Source organism: Gopherus flavomarginatus, chromosome 10, assembly GCF_025201925.1.
Source record: "Gopherus flavomarginatus isolate rGopFla2 chromosome 10, rGopFla2.mat.asm, whole genome shotgun sequence".
NCBI lineage: Eukaryota > Metazoa > Chordata > Testudines > Testudinidae > Gopherus > Gopherus flavomarginatus.
Genome location: NC_066626.1, coordinates 42,822,517 through 42,847,654, shown reverse-complemented (window position 1 = coordinate 42,847,654; position 25,138 = coordinate 42,822,517). Strand labels below are relative to the sequence as shown.

At 40.9% G+C, this 25,138-nt stretch overlaps 1 protein-coding gene across 4 annotated transcripts in view; it reads right to left on the bottom strand.

The window, feature by feature from the left end:
- TLK1 (tousled like kinase 1) overlaps nt 1-25,138 on the bottom strand; it is a 146,524-nt gene that overhangs the window by 81,909 nt on the left and 39,477 nt on the right. For 3 of the 4 annotated variants that reach the window (XM_050916702.1, XM_050916703.1, XM_050916701.1), the window contains exons 2-3: nt 9,597-9,715; nt 5,972-6,043 (exon numbers count right to left, since the gene is read on the bottom strand). In XM_050916702.1, coding sequence (XP_050772659.1) covers nt 5,972-6,043; nt 9,597-9,715 — 191 coding nt within the window. Of the gene's footprint in view, nt 1-5,971; nt 6,044-7,060; nt 8,306-9,596; nt 9,716-25,138 lie in introns of those variants that run through there. The other variant, XM_050916704.1, reaches the window with a different exon arrangement.

Genomic DNA, 25,138 nt, shown 5'->3' with positions numbered 1-25,138 from the left:
TGGCAAACGTGCACGCACAGAGCGAACACCTAACTGGAATGGATATGAGCAATCACTCGAAGAAGAACTATCATTCCAGCCAAAGAGTTCAAGATACCCATATTTAGGTCTGGTGCAGATTAGATAAAGGACTTGTCTAGACTGGAGATTTGCCTGGATTACACTAACTCCTTGATTAACATTGTAGTTATGCTCCTGAAAAATGTGACTTTAAGTAAAATGACGTTAAGCAAATCCAATTTCCCATAAGAATTAATGTAAATAGGGGAGGTTAGGTTCCAAGGAAATTTTTTTCACCAGAGAAAAGACTATGTACACTACACACACACAAGTTTAAACAAACAGTTTAACACTGTACACAGCAATGATGATTGTGAAGCTTAGTTGAGGCGGTGAAGTCAGGGGGTGGGATATTTCCCAGGGAATGCCTTACTGCTAAATGATGAACTAGCACTTGGCTGAGCCCTCAACGGTTAACACATTGTTGTTAATGTAGCCCCTCACTCTACAAGGCAGCACAAATGGAGAGAGGGGAGACAGCATGGCAGAGAGAGAGAGATGGATGCGCACTGCCCCTTTAAGTATGCTAACCCCACTTTAAGTACATTGCCTTTTTAGGTATATCAGCAAGTTGAGACAGCAGCTGCTGAGAGCAAACTACCTCTGTCCTGATCCCTCTCATGTCCCCCCTCGCTCTATGGAGATGGGGTAAGCGGGGGGGGGGGGTGTGGTAGGGGAAGCAGGAGAAAGGGGGAGGAGGACACTCTGACATTAGCCCCCCTCTACCCGCTTGCACAGCAAGCAGGAGGCTCCCTGGAGCAGCTCCAAGGCAGAGGGCAGGAGCAGCAATGGGGGGAGGGACAGCTGAACTGCCAGCAATTGATAGCCTGCTGGGCGGCTGCCGCACAGAACTTAGGGGAGTGGGGAGCTGATGGGGGGTTTCTGGTCAACCCTGGTTTCAAGCCCCCACCAGTTAGCTCCAATGGGCTGCTCTTTCTACAAGCAGTAGATAAAGCAGGCAGCTGCCAAACAACGTTATACACAACTTCAAACGAGTATGTTCTCTAACCGATCAGCAACCTAACAATGAAACAACGTTAACCGGGATGACTTTAAGTGAGGTGTTACTGTATAGCCATCTGTATAGCTACCCAGTGCAATATCTGGTATAGATGTTCAAAGCTTGCTATTTGTGGCAGGCAAGCTCCAGTGATGCAAATAATGGCTTTTCTTGTCCAGTTTAAGGGTTATACCAGTGCAGTTAAATTAATGGCAGGCCAATTATGGCTATAAGCAGGATAAATTTCCAGTCGAGACAAGGTGGAACTTATGCAGCATCCTGCAACCTTATACATGTCTGAACCTTTGTGTACCCTGAAAGAGGAGGTTATACTTGTAATTGGAGGTTCTTTGAGATGTGTGGCGCCTACCTGTATTCCACTGTCAGTTAGACATGCACATCATGCGCCCAGAATCGGAGAACTTTGAAAACAGCATCTGTTGGTCTGTGCATGCACCCAGGCTCACCTCATGCTTCTGATCAAGGCAATAAAGGGCAGGGCAGATCAATCACCTCTTCAGTTCCTGCTCCACCATGAATCAGAAAGATCCAAAGCAGAAGGGAAGGAGGGCAGATAGTGGAACACAGATATGAACCACACATTTCAACAAACCTCCAATTATAGGTAAGTGACCTCTTCTTTGAGTAATGGTCCCTATTGCATTCCACTGTCAGTGATTGACAAGCAATACCTAAGTAGGAGGAGGGTACGAGGATCAGGACAGTAGGGTCGAGCAGAGGACCGCCATTCCAAAGGAGACATCAGCAGCCGAGTCCTGCACTAGGGCGTAATGTTTTAAAAATGTGTGGATGGAACTCCACATAGCAACTTTACAGATGTCTAGGAGGGTACATCCTGAAGAGATGCCGTGGTTGTTGCGCTCTGTGGACTGAACTCATACCCCTGTAGGGGGAGGAAGTTTCAACAGCTGGTAGAGTAGAATGCATCTGGATACCAATTCAGAAATTCTCTGGGTGGAGATGGCATGCCCCCAACTCTCTCTTTTATGGCAATAAACAGCATCAGGGACATCCTGATAGGTCTTGTTCTCTTCAGATAAAAGGCCAAAGCTCATTGTACATTGAGGGAGTGGAGTCTACGTTCTTCTACAGAAGTGTGCGGTTTCAAAAATAATACAAGTTAAGTGAATGGATTAATTAAAGTGAAACTGTGACTACTTTAGGGATAAATTTGATGTGTGGGTGTAAGGAAACTTTGTCTTCGCCAGTGACAGGGGGTCCCAGGTCTTGTGAGGAGCTGGAGATGGTGGTACCGATGGAATATGGATTGGAGCCAGTGGAGCCCAAATTTTCTGGGACTTAAAATGTACTGAGTCCTCATAGGCAAAGCTGGTGGATGGGATGTCTGATTTTTCTGAAGTGAACTTAAAGAAAGATTTAGTCTCATGCTTATGACAGTGCTTCCTAACTTCCCAACTAGGCCCCGTCACAGGATCTGTGGGGTGGATTCTCAAGCACCGGAGGCGGACTTTGCAGCAGGAGGCACACCCCTTGCTGATTCAGGATGATATATGGAGGAGTTCCCTGGTCTGGGTCTGATTGGGGTCTCATGGCCATCTCCAGGAGATACTTGCAGAGGCAAGTGCCCACTCTCTCGGGTACAACTGGGGAAAGAATGGCAAACACTGTACTGAGCCGCAATGTGAGCTTCCTCCAGGCAGTAGAGAGAGCACTGATGGTCGTCGCTGAACAAGAAGGATTGCGGGCAGGAGATGCATAGTCTGAAGCACGGAATTCTGAGCATAGTCCGGTACCTGAACATTGGAACGAGGAAAGGGGGGTGGGCTGTAATCTGATTCTATTCTAAACTATTAAAACTACTAATCAATAGGTTATTTAAGAAATAATAAAACTATTGGCAACTGTTGTGTGGTAAATCCAGTAGGGAGCCTCAAATGGCCTAGTACACCCCCATCACAAGGCTCAATTAAAAAAGTACAGATTAACTGCTCATTGGAGCACATGGTGCACAAGGGACCCACTAATGCTTACCAAGTGCAAATTTACTATAAGAGAAGGTTCCATCACTTGCACTGTCCTTCATGCTGACTGAGATTTTTTCTGGAAAAGGGAATCCCCGGTGAGTCAGAGCCCTCTGCCACACTCTTCGAATCTGAGGCTCCATACAATTACACTAATATAAGATGGGCAACAGAGAGCTAGATATCCAAACAGCACATGGTGCAACAATGTCCTTTCCAGTGCGCTCTGTCTCTCTCCATTAATGGCAACTGACTGACCCCACACTTGGTCAGAATGTCAGAAACCCACTAACCTTTAGTGATATGCAGTATATTTTCACAGTGATTCAAGGCAAAGACTGGACTGAGTCAGATGAGGGAGACAGCTGAACTAGCAGTGCTGGAATAATTCTGAAAATTGATTTGTCATTTTTATACTGCTAATGAGCCAGCAGCAGAAAGAGCTTATGTCAGACTAAAAGGGCTGAAATTGTTCAGTACCTCACTTTATATGTGAAAAAGTATAAGCTGTTTCTAATTTGAGCGATATTAAGAAACATTCAAAGCATGACAGGTTCAAATTTACTCCTGCTCTTCTCCACCCTTTTATCTCTCATTTACAAAGTCCATGTAATTTTTATATAGGTATTCCTCCACTTTTTTCCTATAAAACACTTTTTGGGGAAAAAATGATGCCAGAAACTCATCCTTACAATACGAAAACTAGTTTCCACACCACACGAAAAGAAAAAAAATAAAAGGTGGTAAAAATTGTCATTTCAGATGCTATAGATATTATAAACTATGAGGAAAAAGGGGTTTAGAAGTGGAAAATGATCTAATGTCTGATCATTGAACACATTTCTATATTTCTCAAAACAATAAATACTGGCAAACTAATTAAGTTTGAAGAGTATTTATACAGCTACAATTAAACAGTGGCTAAGGAGGTTTCCCTGTGCTAGTCAAAGTTTTTCTGCCTTAAGGTAAAAATTTAGCAAGCTATACACACCATTCTTAGTTCCAAAATATGAATTTATCATCATTAATGATACAACAATCATGTAGGTTACGGATTCCATGACTTTCCGGAACTTTCATGACTTTTGGGGCAGAGCCAGAACAGTTGACCGATGGCCAGTCCTAGGGCCATCAGAACAGCTGACTGACCCCCTACCTGCTGGAGCAGTAGCTGGGATTGGGTCAGCTCCTCTGGTGCTGGAGCAGCAGCAGTCAGTGCTCTGTTTGTCCCTATCCCCCCCAACATATTTTTAGTAAAAGTCAGGGACAGATTGCAGACTTCCATTAATATTTGTTTATTGCCTGTGACCTATCTCCAACTTTTACTAAAAATTCCTTTGACAGAATCTTAACCTTAATCATCATGCAGCATAGCTATATATCAAGTCTTGGAGCGAGAGTCTAACCCTCACATTGTCCCCCTGGTGGTAAAAAGGCTGAAGTAGTATGCAAGTGCTCTAAAGGGGGGATTTCCCTGGTGCAGGCATTGTGAAGACCACCACTTTGAACCCCCCCTCCACACACCCCCACTTGTGAGTCCTAATATAAGGGCATGTCAGTGACAGGGTCACAGCACTCAGAGTAATGCAGTTTCTGAACAGATCTCCAACTCCATGGGAAACCCAAGGAAATTGTTGTAACTCAGACAGATCCCCCAGAGCCGTTTGAGTTATGCCAGGGGCCTCACCTGGCCAAAGTATCCCAGGATCAGGAAGGCACAAAGGCGGTTTAAAGGTGATCTTAATCTTCCCCCCGCTGCTCTTGGAGGCACAGCACAGAATCTCTGCCTTTTTTTTTTTTTTAAATAACAGGCATGAGATAAAATACAATTATTTATATATGAAATGTAGTTAACCTTTCATGCTACAATGCAGAACCAACATAAGCTAAAAAGTGAAAATTCTCTAAACACAGGACCAAAAGAGCTTTTCACAGGATGGCTGGCCCCGCTAGATGAAGCAGGGTCCAGCTCCCCTGTGCCAGAACAGGTGCCGCCAGTTTGGCCAGTTAGAGAGCCAGGCAGTACCTGGTACTATAAAGAAACTAGGAGATCTGAGGGAGGAAGAGACCAACAAGAGGGAGACCTAGTGAGTTAAGGTGCCTGTCAGGAGACTCCCTGGAAAAAGGGAGGAATTATCAAGGAAGCCAACAAAGGGATTAGCCTGCCGACTATCAAAGCCGGTGCCAGGAAGCAGAAAAGGGCTGAGGGCTCGGAAACCCACGGAAAAGCTAGCCAGCTATACTTCCTAGGCAAGAGAGCCATGGTCACAAAAGGCTGGAGAGGGCGGAAGGCTGAATGCAGCAGAGGAAGGTTCCCGCTGGCTCTCAAACCGGAGAGCTGAAGCGAGGGAAGGCTGAAGGCTGACCCCCTTAGGCATGGCTAAGAATACCGGGGCTGCGCTGGAGTCCCAGGACACAGCGAGGGACACTGAGGTTGCACTGGATAGCCAGGGCACTGATCAGAGATGCTGGGGCTCTACTTGATGAACTGTGTGGAGACAGGTCTGTAACTGTAGAATTTGGTGTTGGAACTTGTTTTCTTATGGGTTATGTGCATGGAACTGTATTTATACTTTGGAAGACTGTTTGGACTATTTCTGGAACTACAAAAGGATAAACTAATGCAGGCGTGTCTGTCATGCTGGGGCCAACTGCATATGGGCACTCCAAGCAGGACGTTCCACGACAGCACATTTATGAAGTCTTACCATACATATCTCCATCTAAAAAAAATTAGTTTGGTCCAAAGATGTAACGAATTTTAGTTTTTACCACTACATGCACTTTTTAATCTTATTGTATGTATAGAAATGATATTTTTATATGTAAGCGTCTTAAAGAAAATATAACTGCATTAGAACATATTGTAAGTATTTTGTTTGCATTAAAATATTGTAAACATACATACCTCCGATTCTTTATCACTTAGAGATCCCAAGCTTCCAAAACTGTGATTAGAACTTTCATTATTTGTTGAGGCCTATTGAGAAAAATAATATATCACATATTATGTTCAAATTTATAAAACAACTAATAAATTACAGTATTTGCAGTTATACAAAGTAAGGGGAATCAAATTTCATGGTTCAAGACAAAGTGCTCAACTGCAGAGACCATATGACCTGCAAGCAGAATACCAGATTTGATGGACAAATGGTGTGCTCCAGCACAGTAAATTCTATGTTCTTAATTGCTTCTAAAGCTATTCTGAACAATGTAGTTTTCTATCAAAATTGGAAAGGAAACAACTGTACATACATATCCTCTCTGAAAAGAATGCACAAACACAATTTACAGGATAGACCACTAATTCATGAAACAGTCACACCAATATGACACCGTAAGGAAACCATTTAAATGATTAAGTTAAGGAGAAAGAAGTGTCTACATAGAGAGCTTACAGCAGCACAGCTGTACCAATGAAGCTGAACGGCTAAAAGATCTCTCGTGTAGCAGCTCTAGGCCAACAGGAGAGAGTTCTCCTATCAACACAATTAAACCACCCCCAACAAGCAGTGGAAACTATGTCTGTGGGAGAACCTTGTCCACCAACATAGCTCTGTGCCCATTACCCCTTATGCTGGCAAAACTTATGTCGCTCGAGGTGTGTTCTTTTCACACCCCTGAGTGACATAAGTTTTGCCAACACAAGTGGTAATGTAGACATGGCCCAAGAAGTATGTCAGATACATAATCAAATCATCATTTTGAAGGGCTTTCCTTAAAAAAAAGTTAAACCTCTAGAATGAGCCACATTCCTCCAGCCTTATTTTAGACCAGCAAAGTATCTGATAGATACTTCTTGAAAGCTCTGACTCCAGAGGATGCATTTATATATCCACTAACGCTAGCAGATTTGAAGAGAGAGTTAGCAATTCTCTCTTTTTGTAATGAATGTAGTCTTCTTGTCTGAGATTAGGATTCTGAGAGGATAAAAACAAACAAACAAACCCAAAAGCTAGCCAGTAGCCACATAACACCAGGAACTTTATCTTACCTTAGACCTTAGTTCCTCCAGTGCCACTGACATCAGACAGCCCAGTTCTTCTACTGACTATGATCTCTCACTAGGTCTGGTACTTCTTCCCAGGTGACTGCCAGTGCATTCAATATCCTCTGTCACTGTCTTCCACTAGTTCTTCCCTGACTTTCTTCATTTTCTTTTTTCTCCCTTCTTTAACCTATTCAACACTTGCTTAGCATGTTTCCCATCTTAAATACAATGCGCATGTCACAACCACCTGAGGCTTCTTTCTTTGGCATTTTCTAGAATGTCCTGCTCTGTCAGTTCCCAAATCCTCACAGTTGTTGTTATGTCTTTCCATGAAATTTATATAATCTTTCCCAGTCATCTGTGATGGGCAGCCTCCAATCTCTTTTTGTTAGCCACCGTCATTGGCCAACTCTCTGCTCCACACTGTAGTGTTCTCAATACAACTGCATGACATAATCTAACCGTTAGTTTGGTGTGGAAACCTGTTTGACCAGATGTTTTCATCTTTCCAAAAGCGATGTCTGCTTTTCCTAAATCGCATATGAATATCCTTATCGTAGCCACCGTCAAAAGTCCTCACATTGCCCAGATAGCAGAACTTTTCTACCTGTTCAATACCTTTTCCCTCCACTTGCACTTTTGCACCTGTTGTCTGGCTTCCTACTTCATGATCTTGGTTTTCTTTAATTCCAATCCAATTTTTGCTGCTTCCTATTCTACCTCTGATGGAAGAACAACCATTTGATTCCACATCATACTTAGTAAAGCAATTTTGCTGACAAAGTCAAGGTTGTGTAACATCTCCACTAACCACAGTCTATGGTGCCTTATTATTACAGACGTGTCTTGTTCACAGCCTGGCTATTAGTGTTTCTTTCACCGGCTCCCAAGCCAACAGGGTCTTTGCTGTGATGTTATCCAGCATAATTCCTACACTTAATACATTCCTCCTCCTGAGTATAAGATTGTAGCACACATACAATCTTGCCCCTCCTTGCTCATCTCCTCTCACAGACATCAAGTATGTTCAGATCATTTTTTTTTCCATTTCTCATGTAACCTGTGCCAGCTTTCCTGTACTATGCAAAGTACACACATTCCACATATTTATTCTTGTTACAAATTTTATCGTCAGGATTCTCAAGATCTCAGCTTCCTTTTGGCTTTCACTGACATCTGTCATAGCTGAGTTTTCAGGCCCATCATCTAAGAACCTCAAGTTTTGGTTTGACTGAGGTGTTTCTGTTGCAGAAAGGTTTGAAACAAAACCTAACGGCAGAACCCTCCTCTTATCTGAAAACTACAATTTATTGCCAGTATTTTCCTACTCTTTAAACACAACCAGTTTTCCCTATATAAAAGGGTTAGACTGCCAAGAAAAAATAAGAAGTTAAACCATAAATATCCTTGGATTATAAAAATGTATGAAGTCATGCAGCCTGAGAAGTAATGTAAAACAGGACTTTTCTATGGCCTGGTTTATATCTATTCAGAGATCTGTTTGGCAAAGAACGGCAACAAAGTCCTTTAGTGGAAAAGCTTCCCCTATTGCCAACACATTTGGTATCTGATAGGGTGTCCATTTTCTACCTCCTTGATCACTGGATTGTTCTCTTTTCTTCCACATATCCAATACCCAAAAGCAAGGCTGTGCAGAAACATCATGATGCAAAATTATAACTTGCCATAGCAAGTGCTCATCTGGGAGATACTGGATCATTGAATTCCATTATTCAGCCAGTTTAAAGAATGAGACTGACCTCAGACTAGACGATGACTTGTGAATTAAAGTTCCTATTGAAACATAACCAGAATAGATAAAATTGGTAGGTTTTTCTCAGGGATCTTCCTTGTTATCTAGGAACATCTTCAGGTAATGCTTTCCCATGTCATATCCAGTGTTCCTCTGACATTTGTGTATTTGGACAGGAGCACTCATTTTAAGAATCTATATATTATGGTTTTCACCTTATGTTCTGCAAAGTTCTAAAAACTGTTTTGCAGAAGGTTAGACAGAGATAGCCTTTTCATAACTGTTCTTCCCAGGAAATAAGGGGAACTTTCACAAACCTGCTCATCAAGAGAAGAGGAAAGTTACAGAATCTCAACTAATTGCTTGAACAGGAAACACAGATGTACTTAGGTGCAAATTCCTGTGTGTCTTCCTGATTTCAGACAGCAGAAAAATGAGGACGTGGGGGAAGGACATATGTAAAGGAATATCTCTTCATTCTCTCTCCCAAAATGAAAGCTGTCCTAGTGGAGTCATATAGCCCATTTTCGCAGTGACCCTTGAACATCAGACCAAAAGAAACTTTTATAGTAAGTATAATATGGAATCCATAAGCCAATGTTTTTACTGGAATAAGAGACTAAACTAGAAAATAAATCATGCCAACCTACCCCAGATAGACTACAGCATTTTCTGATGAGACCGATTGTCATATATGGTGTGTGTTTTATACATAGTATATTTTCTTAAATTAAAATTAAATTAACTTTCACAGAGAGGTTTAAATAGCCACCCAATTCTACTTACTTTAGCTCCAACACTGCAACTTCCAGTACTCCCAGTGCTGCCACTCACTACTCCTGTAAATCTAGCCTCCAACAATTCTTGCCTTCTTGGATCCAGGCTATGAAGCTCATCCATTGCACCTAAGAAAAAATGTTTAATTACTTATATCCTATAACAAACTTGCTTGCACAAGAATGTTTCCATATAACGTATACAAAATCTTCACTAAAGTACTGACCATAACAAGCTGCATGAAGCAAGGTCTCACACTCAGCTCTATGGCATATCTGTCTGTTATACAGCAACTCAGGAACATCTAATCAATTCCAAAATTTCGGGGAATGTTCTATACTGAACCCTATTAATTTTGGTGAAAATCAGAAATCCAGAAAACAGGAGACACAAGGAGCTCCTTTATCATGTTAACAGATCTAGTAACTTCAATCACCTCAGTCATTGTCTATACCAAGGGTCGGCAACCTTTGAGAAGTGGTGTACCAAGTCTTAATTTAAGGTTTGGTGTGCCAGTAATCAACTTTACATTTACAGAGGCCAGCAGATGGAACCCCAGACCGGCAGCAGGCTGAGTCGCTCAGTCCGCTGTCGGTGTGGGGTTCTCTCCGTCGGCTCCTGGCAGCCGGGGTCTCGGCTGCCGGTCCCGCTCAGCCCACTGCCGGTGTGGGATCCTGGCCACCGGCCCCACTCAGCCTGCTGCTAGCCTGGGATTCCGTTTATCCAAGCAGGCAGCGGGCTGAGCAGGCTGGCGGCTGGGACCCTGGCTGGTAGAAGAGTGCCACTAAAAATCAGCTCACATGCCGCATTTGGCACCCATGCTGCAGGTTGCCAATCCTTGGTCTAAATCAAAGAACCAATTGATGGCAGCCATTAACATCTTCCAAGCATAACCCCCTCACCAGCTCTGCCCACGGTCCAATACAACTTAAATATACTGTCACCTTGAATCATAGGCACCGACTTCTGCAATGCACCTCTGCCGCATGCCCTGCCCTCATTTCAGCCCCTTTCCCAAAGTCCCCACCCCAACTCCGCCCCCTCCCTGCCCCTATTCCAATCTCTTCCCCAAATCCCTGCCCCGGCACTGCCTCTTCCCCAAGCACGTTGCATTCCTGCTTATCCCCCATCCCTCCCAGAGCTTGTTAGGCTGCAAAACAGCTGTTCTGCAGCAGCAAGAGCTGAGAGATAGGCGAAGAAGCGGGGACACAGAGCGCTCAGGGGAGGAGGTGGAAGCGAGGAGGGGGGTGGGAGGGGAGCTTGGCAGCCCCGGAGCACCCACAGAGTTGGCGCCTATGCCTTGAATAGTTTGTCTCCCAGATTGAAAAGAAATAAGAATGGTGGGGAGGAAGAGGGAATCAGGGTATGGGGAAAAACAGGGGCCCACAGAGCTCCTGGCACGAGGAGAGACTAGAGGCCAATAGGGGAGGAGGACATGCAGGACAGAGTCCCTGCCATTATGTCAAAGGGGTGAATGGAGGTATGAGTGAGCACAGGGGATGGGAGACGCATAGAAGCCCTTGTGGGGGGAGAATGGAGAGCCCTGCATGGGTGGCACAGAGCCATTGGCAAGTTGAGGACAGCTGGAAGCAATGATAGGAGGGAAAGGGGCACAGATTTCCCTCGTATACAGTGAAGGGGAGTGGTGGGGCACACAGAGCTGCTGGCATGAGGGACGGCATTAGATGGGTTGCAAAGAGTCCCTGACATACAGAGAGAGGGGAAGGTGGCATACAAGGAGCTCCTGGGGGAAGAATGGAGGGATGTGTGTTCAGTGAGCTCGGCCTACAGAAGCAGCAAAGCATGCAACCCTCTAGGTTACATTATGAACCACTTACGGATCTAAACCAATCTGATCGAGGAAGTGGACATTCCTAATACTCTGAATTTGCACAGAGAATTATTTATATTGTGCAACCGCTCTTTGCTTGTTCCAGTTTTAACTACTGGATTGTTATATTTTCAAGTGACATTGAAAACACTAAAAAGTTTTAGTACAGTTTGCTAAAACAAAGTTAAGTTACTTCATACTTAAAACCACACATTTTACATAGCATTTTTTGTACAAACTATATCCCACTTAATCCTAAAAGATTTTAAAAAGCAAGGAGCATATATTCAGTACAATATAGGGCATCAGGGTAGACTGATTTAAATCAAAGCTATTTAAATTGCTGATTTTAATCATTTTAATCAGCAAGCAGAAAACCTTGATTTAAATAATTGACATTAATCTTGTTTAGCATTTGTACTTTTTTGTTATTTTCCTGAAGAAAGGTTGTTTCTTATTGGTTAGTAACCATTAAAACATGTTGATTTTTACCTAAACATTGCCTTTACACTAAATTAGGCACTTTTGCTAACCAAGAGGATATGCTGTACCTACACGTTTATTTCAGCAATTATATTAGTTTAACATACATTTACCTAGAGTCTTAATTTTGACCTTTTTATTATGTTAGAAAATGGTGAATGATGCATTTCTGATGTATTAGATTGATATTTTTACTCATGATTTCCATCATGCTCTATCTGGATGAAAATTAGAAGTCAATTAAAAATGCTTTAAAAAGCAAATTTAAAAATATTAGTTAGATTAAACTTAAAATGTGATGATTAAATAAGAAATTGTTTAACAAAACTAATGATTTATTAAATAAAGCAAGTATTATCTGTAGTTAGTGAACTGTTAGTGATTGTTTTTGGTCACCTGTCATTCCAAGATTTTAGAATTATTAGAATTTTAGAATTATTAGATCTCATCTTTGCACACCTAGTTTTTAATAGGCCTGCAGGAATAACCAATTTTTCAGTTTTGTTGTCAACCTGAACAAAAATATTGCAAAAACATCTGTTTCAGATTAACGCAAAACAAAAATACATTTTTTTCCCAACAAAATGAAAAAAAAATACTTTTGGATCAACTGAAACACTTTAGAGTGACCCAAAACATTTTTTTTCCAGTTTTTCATTTTATTTTGTTTTTGGTGGCGGGGGAGAATTTTGTATTCTCTTTTAATTAAAAGTAGGTAAATTCCTAAATGAAATTTCTTGCTGAAACAAACAATTGAAAAAAATGTTTTGAGATTTCCAAAATCTTTTTCTTCATCTGAAACTATTTGCTGGTTTCAACTCAAATCTGCAAATAATTTCTGTCAACCAGAATCTACATTTTATGATGTGAATAAACTGGTTTCTTAACTCTAAATTAATGAGTTACTGAACCAAATGAGTTGAATAACCTGAAATGAATAAAATATTCTCTCTGCATCTGCAGAGGAGGATACCACTGTCAAAAGCTGAGTTAGCATTTTCCCAGACTATGGTTCCAGGTACTTAGCCAGTGATGAATTTATCAGAAGATCTCCTTTTTCCACAGAGGGTATAGCTTACAAATGATCAGTATTCCTATAACTTGTCCTTATCAAATTAAACATTGTCCTTGGATAGGTCTGGTAATCACGGCAACCTTGTAGTTTCCATCCCCATTAGTACAGTACAAAAAGCAAATGTAGAATTTTAGTCATAAGATTTAAAACGTAAATAAATAGCGCAACCATTTTAAGGAAATACTTATGCCTTGTCTATGTCAGAGCAGCAGGTTGTGTTGCATAATTAAAACACCAAGTTTGAGTGCATCCGCACTACTCACCCTGATAGTGTAAGGTTTGCCCTTACCACATTAGAGGTGCCATACCAAGAATCAGGTAAGGCTTGCTGTTAGCCAGTATCACATGCTGTCAGAATGCTTTGTATTTAGGCAAAGTTTTACAACTATGAACTGTACTCCCAGAATGTCTTGTACTCATACCAAGCTTTACTGTGGTAAAATTATTGTAACCCGTTGGTGTTTGTATGTAAAGAATCTGTCAGAAGCAAGATATATGTTTTGTTGAGGTGTGCCAAATATAAACCGTGTGCTACAGTTAGTGTAGATATCTCTACTGTCTACTGACACTTGGAATGTTACTGTGTGCTGAGAACTGAGTATAAATGTCTCTATCATTTAATGCTACTTGTAAGCTAGTTTACTAACATTTGAAATGTACAAAACTAAATAAGAGAAGGAGTGTAAGGTCTGTGGAATCAGTGGAATTTTCTATCAGTCATGAACAAGGGAAACATAAATAAGAGCCAAAATAAACTCCCAACTTGAAACACTGCGAAGATGTAACTGCTGCAAGCCTGTTCTCCAGATTGGCAATATATTAACCTTTCTGTATTACGCTGATCTATCTTTGATTAATAAACTGATTAAGCATGGTTACCTGGTGTTTTATCAATAGAGAAATAAAACCCTCAGAAGATGTGTACACAGCATACATGGCTTCTGGGGCTCGGGCTGGCGGCCGTTTTATTGCTATGTAGACTTCCAGGCTTGGGCTGGAGCCCAAGGTCTGGGACACTCTCACCTTGCAGGGTCTTAGAGAAGTGGTCTCAAACACATGGTCCGCGGGGCCCTTCTGAACGGCCCGCCAAGCCCCCCACCCCACCCCCTCCGCCTACCTCCAGGCCAGGGGTGGGCAAACTACAGCCCGTGGTCAGCCTGCAGAATTGCCTCCCCATGGCGCCATGAGACCGGTATCGCTCCCTTAAGCGGCTGGCAACGTGTCCCTTCAGGCTGGAGGGGAGGAGTCAGAGGGCTCCTGCATTGCCTCACTTCAAGGTACCGCTCCCCGCAGCTCCCATTGGCCAGGAACAGGGAACTGCGGCCAATGGGAGCTTCGTGGGACATACTTGGAGGAGCAGCAGTGGAGCCCTGTGCCCACATCCGCTTCCCCAGGGGCCATGGTTCCAGCTGCTTCCTGGAGCGGAGTGGCTCGGGGTGGGGCCAGGAGTCTGGCCTGGCCCGGCCCCGATACGTGCCGCTGCCACCCTGGAGCCACTCTAGGTAAGTGGCACCGGGCCGGAGCTTGCACCCCGCACCCTTCCTGCACCCAAGTCCCTGCCCTGAGCAACCTGCTGTACCCTGCACCCCGACCCCCTGCCACACCCCTCACCCCTCCTGCATCCCACACACCAACTCCCTGCCCTGAGCCTCCTGTCGCACTCTGCACACCTCCTGCACCTCAACTCCCTGCCCTGAGCCTCCTGTCGCACTCTGCACCCCTGGTGACAAGGAAGGGGTAGTGTTGGGGTGGGGACTTTGGGAAGGGGGTGGGAAGAGGCAGGGCAGGGGTGGGGCCTCATGGAAGGGGTGGAATGGGGGCAGAGCCGGGGCAGCGACAGTGGGGGTGTCAGTGATGCGGCCCTTGGGCCAATGCACTAGACCTCATGTGGCCCTTGTGGTCATTTGAGTTTGAGACCCCTGTCTTAGAGCCTAGTGTCCAGCCTGAGCCCAGAAGTCTACACAGCAAGAGAACAGCCCCGCAGCCCGTGTCAGCTGGCACAGACCAATCACATATCTAGTTGCTGTGTAAACATACCCAATATGGCCTTCACAGTTCTAGCCATTTTTCACTCTCTAATTATTATTTGTAACATAGCAGCACCTACTATAAATTGAATAAATTAGGGACTACACTGAAAGGACTTGGTGAGTGGGGAGCCAGGAACCTCTACCTCCTTTATATGCAGGCAGATTTTTGGGTTTTATTTAGTATTGAGAAGACTTCCATTTATACGGGCAGAGGGGCCTTGCAGATTTAGCAGCACCTAGATGTTTTGAAGTTCTACACATTATAGCAATCTGGTTCACCTTATAGCAATCTGAACAGTAAAGACAAATTAACCAATTTACCTCCTTGGAAGAACAACATGTCGATTTGTTGACAGTAATACATTTTGTGGAAGCACGTCAATTTTGACTAATTTTCATTTACAGAAAATGACAAAAAGCATTTCCATAATGTTGAATAATATTTTCATAATGGAATGTTTTGATTTTTCATTTCAAAATGAATTTCATAATTTAATTGCTTTTCTATTATTATTTTAAAAAATTAAAATATCTATATTGAGGAAAAAACATTTCAATTGACCCAAAATAAGTTTCTTCCCACACCACACAATTTTGTTTCATTGGAAATTCTGAAACTTTTGTTTTTGTTCTACTCCACAACAGAAAACAAAATTTATTCATTACATTTCCCACAAAACAGAAAATTCCATTCCTGCCCAACTCCACTCCTTCCTGTTGAGTGTTAATTTTACAAGAAAAAAGCAAATATGCAACAGAGTGTAGCAATTAGCAGTATATAATTTTGCTATCAGAGGTCAATATAAATATTTGCAGCTACAAATACTACAGGCTACACCAGAAGACCAGCTTTGGAAACGTGTGCGTGGGGTGGGAGGGGAAGATGGGGTTGTTATTGTTAAAGATGAGATTAACAAACAAAGCTTCCCAGGTTCACCTGAGTATAAGGCTCAATAAGTTTGTAATATTTGCATATGTATTTAATTGAACTATTTATTTAATATTAGTAATCCCTGTATATACAACACAATCCTTTACTGTAGAGCAATTAAACAGACTTTCCTGTCCTGCACCCTTTTTTGCCCAGGCTTCTCATTTTGATTAATCTATGCCCACTGAGGGTTGACTATTTGGCCGTGGTGGAATGCGTGTCAGTGCAAAACCACAACTGATTTTTGTTGTAAGGGAACGTTCTGACATTTATTTTGCCAATACAAGTTGCCTTAATCTGTTCCTTGGTGTTTTTCCTTCACTGTCCCAACATAGGAGTGTAAGAAAATATGTTGAAAGACCGTCAAAGAATGTGATGTCATTGTCTCTCTCTTTTACTGAGGATTCTACTACCAAGAACTACTCTTATGGAATGAGAAACCACACAAGGACACAAATAAAACAAATATTCCTTCATAGTACACATGCTTAACTTTGCATACGGGCAGAAATTAAACAGCCAGGAAGCAGACACATTCAGGAAGTCTGTTGTTGGCAGGCATGTTGGCACGGTCTTCCAAAGTGCAGTAGATATGTGAAGTAAATCACAAGTGTTTTTTCACCAAACATGTACACATAGAGCCCATTTTTTTTGGCAGTGGCGAAGGAGAATACCATAATTGGTTTTCTAGCAGTCATAGTGCTGCCTCAGGAATTTAGATTGTGAAAGGCCCTTTATTTTACTCATATTTAACATCATACTCGGCCTATAAAATCTTCTCTCTCTATTCTCCAAAAATATCCCTACACTGTTTAATCACCCTTTTAAAATGTAACACTTTCAATTCTCACTTTAATTTACTGAAAAAGGCTGTTAAAAATTCTTTTCTTAAAATATTTATTTTATTTCTGGCTTGATTTTTCAAAGGTGTTGAGCACCTAAAACTTAAGTTGATTTCAACTGGTATCTGTAAGTGCTCAGTATCTTTAAAAACTAGGCTATAATTTATTCAGTTTACAAAGCAAAACAAAAAGGCACCTATTTTAAAAATATGGTAATTTAAACAGATTCAGGAACATATTTACAATGCAGGATATGGAAGACCATTTATTTTGAAGTTCTACACATTATAGCAATCTGGTACACCTTATAGCAATCTGAACAGTAAAGACAGCTTAACCAATTTGCCTCCTTGGAAGAACAACATTGACTTAATACACGCTATTGGGAATGGAAGCTATATCTGAGGAAGACCCTTTGGTCAAACAAGTTGACTTCCCTCCCTCCTACCCCTCACTAAAAAGGCAAGTTTATCTTTAATACATTCAAATTTCACTTAGAAGATTTTTCCCAAGTTTAACCGTTCACTTTTCTGACACACTAATATGAAAAGTGAAATATGTAAGAAAAGTCAACTATAGCTTTACACTAATACCTTTTATCAAGGCTTTTCCACCAATATATTACATCCCATCTCAAAACTTATTCCGTTTTTAATTTATTTGCAAACACCAAAAACTCTTCGGAAACTTCTTCCAGTAAAACTTTACCCTCTGTAAAAATAAAGTAGGTGCCGATGTATCTATATGGTTTCTCTAGGAAATACTTAAATATTAATCTTAACTAGGGTGGATAAAAAGCAATGATTTAAAGATAAAAAAATAAACAAAGATTTTTTAAAATTAAATCCGTTTTTTTGATAAAATGCTTTTTGAGGGAAAAAACCTATATAAAGATAGTTTTAATTAAGATACATTATAGCTCAAAGATATCTCATCATGGAATAGGGATTATAAATTCTAATTCTATAGTATGAGACAATATATTCATGTAATGTTTAAGAAAAGTTTTGTAAATGAGTTCCAATAGTTCATGGATTAGGGACTCAATTTTATGAGGTTCCACAGGTTTTTGTATAGATTTAGGTTAACCTTTCTATCTACTCAACGGGATTCAATGCTCAGTCTAGAAGATACCATTGGAGATGCTTAGTTTTGCAGTTCAGAAACTGTAGATTTGTTTCTCCAGAGATAACATGTTTGTTAACAGCAAAAATGTTTTTAAATAAATATATACAGGTGAGAAATAACAGACTTCAACCCTACTTTCCTTCTGCAAATTTGTGTACACAGAGTCAACCCCTTACCTCTCTCTAAAAGTGCAAAGTTTCAAAAAAGTTCAATGAATAGAAAATTGTTGGTGGTGGAATAGATCTGGACAAGGAAAGGCCTGGAGATAAATGTGAGAAGGGAGGGACAGGCAGTAGAAACAAAAGTGAAACTATTTGAGCCGCATATTTCAGAAGTCTTGAGGTCTTTCTGAGTGTAGCCTTCATTGATTTGAGAGCTAACATACCATTCTCTCATTAGAAGGGAAAAGCAAGTCATGAAAGAGACCCAGCTTGGGAATATTTTAATCAAGTTCCCCTACCTGTGAGTAAGACAGGCATGCGTGCAAAATGAAAACAGTGCAACCAAGAAATGCAAAGGCCTGGTTGCCTTAATGAAACAACATCATAAGAAGTGTTCCTTCTCAGGAGGAAGCTGTGTTGAAGATGATGAAAGGAACATGTTTGAACATTCAGGATCCTCAGGTTGGTAAACTTTTTTATTTCATACTTCTTTCTTAAGGACTGCCTGTCTTCCTACAGGACTGTTCTTAAATTCTCATGTATGAAGAAAAAAATATAGTTGTTACTCTACGGTACTATCATTTTAGATGCAGTTGTGATAAAAAATAGCTGAAATAAGCAGATCTTCCTTTAACAATTTCACCTTTAAAGTAGTACTGACTGTCAGTGAATGCAATAAGTAATACTAAATGAGCAGTGTGGTAATAATAATGAAATAACTGCCTTGACTTATTTTGTTAAGGAGAATCCATCTTCAACCTACAGGAATCTGAAGACTATCCACCTTCAAGATCACCACCATTTTCTACAGTTTCACAGTTATCTGCCAATGATAGTGTTTCAGTCACATCATGCATGTCACATAGCCACAGTAAATCATCTGTAGCAAAAACAAACAAAAATCTCCATCATCCAGAAACAACCATAGATAAGTTTGTAATAAGAACCAGCAGATTACAAAAAGAGGTAATTGATGAAAAAATTGCCCAGTTTGTTTATGAAACAAACTTTCCTTTCCATATGATAGAGAACTCACACTTCATTAACATGGTTCAGTCATTAAGACCAGGATACAGTCCACCCAACAGAGCAGATGTCACAGTCAAATTGCTGGATAAACTGTATGAAAGAGAAACTGAGCAGTTCTGGAGAGTAAAATTGTTAACCTAAGTCTTGATGGGTGGAGCAATGTGCACAATGATCCTGTTGTATGTGCTTGTGTAACAACAGAAGAAGGGAATATCTTCCTTACAGAAACAATTGATACATCAGGAAATGCGCACACAGCAGAATACTTAAAAGAAGTAACAGTAAAAACTATAACAAACTGAACAAAAATTCAAATGTCTAGTATGCAGCTTGGTCACAGACAATGCTTGGTCACAGAGAATGCTGCAAATGTATCCAAGATGAGAAAAAATTATTTAAAAGAGAGTCCCAAGCTAATAACATATGGTTGCAGTGCCCATTTGATGCACCTCCCAGCCAAAGACTTCAGTGTTCCAGAAATAAAGGCTAATGCTAATGCTGTTGAAATTGCAAAATACTTCCGTAACAACCACTTTGCAGCAGCTGCTCTCAAAAAAGTGGGAGGATCCAAGCTAACTCTCCCACAAGACGTGCGATGGAACTCAGTAGTGGACTGTTTTGAGCACTATATCAAAAACTGGCCTAATCTGATGACAGTTTGTGAACAAAATCACGAAAAAATAGATGGCATTGTCACAGCCAAAGTTCTCAACATTGGACTTAAGAGAAATGTTGAACACATGCTGAGTACCCTGAAGCCTATTTCTGTACCCTTAAACGAAATTCAGGGAAATAGCTGTTTTATTGCTGATGCTGTTGAAATTTGGAAGGAACTAAGTAAGATCTTCAAAAGAGAAATACGCAATGACGGAGTTAAATTACGAGCATTCAAAAAAACAAAACAAATGGGACAAGCATGATCTCCGGCTCATTTTCTTGCAAATATTCTCAATACTCAGTACCAGGGTCAAACCTTAACTGCTTAAGAGGACGAGTTGGCTATGACATGGACATCCAGCAATCATCCCTCCATAATGCCAACTATAATAAACTTCAGCACTAAGGGTGAACCATTCAAGAAATATATGTTTACGGATGATGTTTTAAAGAAAACCACACCAGTGAACTGTCAGAAATCACTTAAGCACTTGGATTCAGAGACTTAAGTGATAATCTCACTTTTAACAGCAGTAGCATCTTCTGCTGGTGTAGAAAGAATATTTTCTTCCTTTGGACTAATTGATTCCAAATTGAGAAATTATTTGGGACCTGAAAAAGCAGGAACGCTTGTTCTTCTTTTCCAGGTTATGAACAAACAGGAAAATGACGGTGAAGATGACTGATTAGCTGCAGAAGCCAGTGTTTTAAGTTTCTCATGTTGACCTGGCTGACACAGTCGATATAATTTTTGTTTTTGTTGTTTTAAATATTTCATTTAACTATTTTAGTTAAAAACAAACAAAAACAAATCTTATTTTAAAAAACTTGAATGTTTAACTAAATTCAAAAATTCATATGCTTGTTTTGTTAAAATACTATATGTTTGCTGTTGAAGAAAAACATACAGAATACATAAAGTTGTTGTTTTAGTTAAATAAAACAATTTAAAATGTCTGACTGGTGATGTTCTCCTACTAATACAGCATGGCAAGAAAATCCTCCGAATATTAATGATTAACCTGTTGAATTGGAGCTAGTTCACCTCTCAATGACTTCATAAATATTTGCTTCAATTACTTTTGGTACATGAAATAACCAATCATTTTCTGATATAGCTGTAAAATTAATCTGAAAGTTTTCTAAATAAATCACTTTAAAAATGTATACTGTGTACCTTCTAAAAATGAAACCTACATCTATCTCTGAGTTCTGAAGAATATGTATTAAGGTTATAACAACCAACAAGAATGCACTTTTATGCAGAAATCCATGATTAAATTGAGTCTTCCTGACTAGTGATTTAAATCAATTTGATTTAATATTCACCCTGATCTTAACTGATTAACTATAAGCAAGTTTAACTAGCATGTTTTCTCCCACCTTTCGTCTGTCATGACTATCTGCACCATAAATTCTTCAAGGCAAGGATTGTGTTTTACCACATTTAAGCACAAACTAATACCTGCTGGGGTGTCTAGGCATTATTGTAATAAAACTAATCAAACAGGAATCCTCTTTAAATTGTTTGCCCTTCAAGCATTCTTATCCTGTGTACTGTACTGTTTGCAATCATGTCAAAGAAAATAATGGTAAAAGCTATGTGATAAGCTGGTTTCTAAAAGCAGCACATGCTTTCAGATGTACCTACATACCCTTACATGTATTCTAATGACCTACCCCCACCATGATAACTTATTTCTCTGAAACATACCATAAAGCACAGTTATGAAAAGCAGAGAGTTTAAATGGGCAAGAAACAGAAGCAGCATAAGTCTGTTAGGCAGATACAGTTACACGATTGCTCTTTTGCTTCGTTACTATCAAAATGCATGGAGACTGTACATTTTATAAGCATAAGGACACTACAACATTTTAAAATGAATAACTTTAGTTTAGAAAATGACGTACTTTATACTATGTGGAGCACGACCATCAATGTTTTGATCTACTGGATTATTTGAGAATCACTACCAAAGTTCAAAGTGATTATGAATACCAACATAATCTAATAATTATAATACATTAATGAGCAATGACTATATTATGTATATCAGACATCATAATAGCCTTATTTTATTATAATGATGCATTTGAGGCTTTTTATATAAGGTATATTGTAATAATGATTATAAGGTCTTAAAATATCTGTTAACCACATGCATTTAGATGTGTTATCCTGGCAATGAGAATTATTACTTGGTAAAGGGTGAGTCTTCCACACCACAGAAGATCACACCCAATCCTCCTCTCCCTCCCCTTTATTCCGTCCCCCCCCCCCACCCAACCCCCGAGTTAAGATCCCATGCACATCAGGGGCTGAATAGGACTCTTTCAGACTTTATTTCAGTTGTTCCTTTCTGGAGGACTCAGAACATAAAACACAATCAGTTCAACCAGAATACTCCATTTTCACCTAGAGAGAATTAGGTCAAAACAAAAAAATTCTAATCCAAACCTTCCTGATAACAGAAGAACAAAAAAATACTGCTGCTGTCTACCAGCGCCAATCCTTGCTAGTGAAATACTTTCTACTTCAACACCTTCCAATGTAAAAAAAAAATTATTCATTTCCAGATTTTACTTAGTTTTCCAAGAATAGTTAGGCTTGCCCCATGATCCTTTAGTCAGCAGTTGCACAAATAAATTGCCTACTTGTTTCCTCAAAGCTGCAAAAAGCCTTTTGAGGTCTCTGGTGATCTCAATCTTCAATGTAAATGCTTGTAAACTATTATCTGAGAACATATCTAATTACTACCTAACTACAAGAACTGCAACTGCTCCCAATTATCTTAAGTTTGTTTGCGGATAACGTGGACAATTCAGTAGAGTGCTGTTGAAGTAGGAAAGAAATTGCTGGGTACACAATGGTTGTATAATTTGGATTTGATGTTGGTTGCCTTTTCATCTGCTCTCCATCACATTTTCTGTTATTTAGTACCCCTGTGACTGTGACATAGTTTACTACTAAATTTTTTTCAGACTTCATGCTGAATCTGTATTTTAAATAGTTCTTTCAGATAGGCATACCAACTCTCTAAGCATATGCATAACATTGTGCACGAGTAATTAAACCAGACATCTACAAAATGGCTCAATCCCAACAAAAGACTCATTGCTAACAACTCCAGATTTTCAACCAGCGAAGATTGGAAGGGCAGATGCGCCTTACACAGAGCCCTGAAGGACCTCCTTTTTCTTTACCTCTTATAGCGAAGACAGATTTTCAAACTTCTAACTATTAGGTTACAAAATGAAATTTTTACCACCAGCTTTCTACCTAGATTCTTACTCTTTCTAAATTAGTTACAGGTCAGAAGCATAGCATGGTGACCGATATGGGCAGAGGTGAAGAGGCATGGCATTATAACTAAGGCTGCAATTTAGGCACTCTGGTCACGGAATCCATGACTTCCAAAGATCTCCATGACTTCAGCCAGTGACAGTTGGAAGCTGCAGGATCCCCTGCCGCCTGTGGAGGCAGGGAGCTGCAGGGTACCCCTACCTCCCCAAGCCACTGCAGGTGGCAGGTAGACCTCCACAGCTCCCCACCGCCGCAAGTAGCAGGGGATCTGGCAGCGGCCCTAGGGACCCCCAGAATTCCCAGCTGCCACTGGCAGCACAGGAGACCCCCAGAATTCCTGGCCACCACAGGGGACCCCTACCACTCCTGGCCACCACACGCAATACAGGGGACCCCTGCTTCTCCCAGCTCCGGTGGGTGGCAGGGGATACCCCAGCACTTCCCAGCTGCTGCGGGCAGCAGGAGGGACCATTGCCCACTCCCCGCAGCTGTGGGGGGGGGCCCCCCGCAGCTGGGAGCCACTATAGGAGGGAGACCCAGTAGCTCCAAGCCCCCACAGGTGGTAGGGATCCCTGGAGGTCCCAGCCCACAACAGATGCCCAGGCTCCCCCATTTTCTCATGGATATTTTTAGTAAAAGTCAGGGACAGGTCAGGGGCTTCTGTGAATTTTTTTATTATTGCCCGTGACCTAACTTTCACTAAAAATATCCGTGACAAAATCTTAGCCTTAATTATAACTAATGCTATTGTCCCACAAAATCAGTGCTTCTCTAGCTATCCAGCTTTCAGAACCTGGAACACTCCTTTTTCTTTTTTACACTTAATCAAAAACCCAACAAAACAAAATAGCCAGTTATGCAACAGGCTCCTAAAGAGACAAATCTATTAGCCAGAATCAACAAAGTTCACTTGAAGAAATTCAATATGGAAATTCCAAACTTCCATTGAGAATTTGCTTGATGAAGCCAAATATGTTAAAATCCAAAAGTCCTACTCTTAGGCCTCTTGACAGCATTCAATATAGTCAGGATACTGCTACCCTACTGAAGAAGCAGTAGCAGTCCAAGGAATTCACTAAAATGTTTCAAATCTTTCCTCAAGAGCAGTGTTCAGGCACAACTGACCCTCTGCCGCAAAAACCCCTCACTTGTGGAGTATACAAGATGCAAGTTCTTTGCCAAATATTTGTCTTCAGAGCTCAGTAAGATTAATGACTTGAAAAAATCTTCCAGATGAAAGTTGCAATATAACAATCCAATTGTTGGAACCTTGCATCCTTTGAGTGATGCATTCTGCTTCTACCTTCTATTGGGCAATTCTTGATTGTCTGTTGCATACAAGTACATGATGGATCTTCCCACAAGCTTTCCTAAGAGCCTGGAGCTGCCCTGCCTGCACCGACTAATAGCTCACTTGCATACAGTACGTTAACGTATCAAGAAAATCTGGACACCCTAAAGGAGTCTTAACCCAAGGTCTGTGAATTTGACCCATGCCCTTCCTGGCTTGGGAAAGAGTCAAGAACAACTCGTGGCACTCTTGACTAATAGTGAGCACCTCGTTCAGGGAAAGAGCCTTCCCCTCCTCCTTCAAACATGCAACAGTATGACCAACACAAAAAACCTCCTTGGATACGTCAGTTCTAGCCTAGTGTCAAATTTTCTATTCTTGAGCAAGCCCACAAAGAAGCTAGTTAAAGCTTCAAGTGCATTTAATTGAAGTGAATATCCTAAACCCACACAATCTAGATTCAGACCAGGTCATGAAACTGAAACCACTTCAGTGGCACTCGTGGATGATTTGCTGGCAGTAGAAGAGAAACAATTATTTTTATGGTGCTCTAACACTGATTATACTATTATCATAAGCTTTCTCCATCACCGGTTTAAATTAAGCACTGCATCAGCACCTGTTGTCAATCTTCAGCACCTGATCTCCAACTGAACAAGCTACAGATCTTATAATGCAGGGACTCCTTCTACAGCAGCTTTAGAAGCATACTTTTTCAAGCATTCTTCCCATTACATTACTTAAATAAAGGGGAAAATGTTTATAACCGTTTCATTCTACCTTATAATA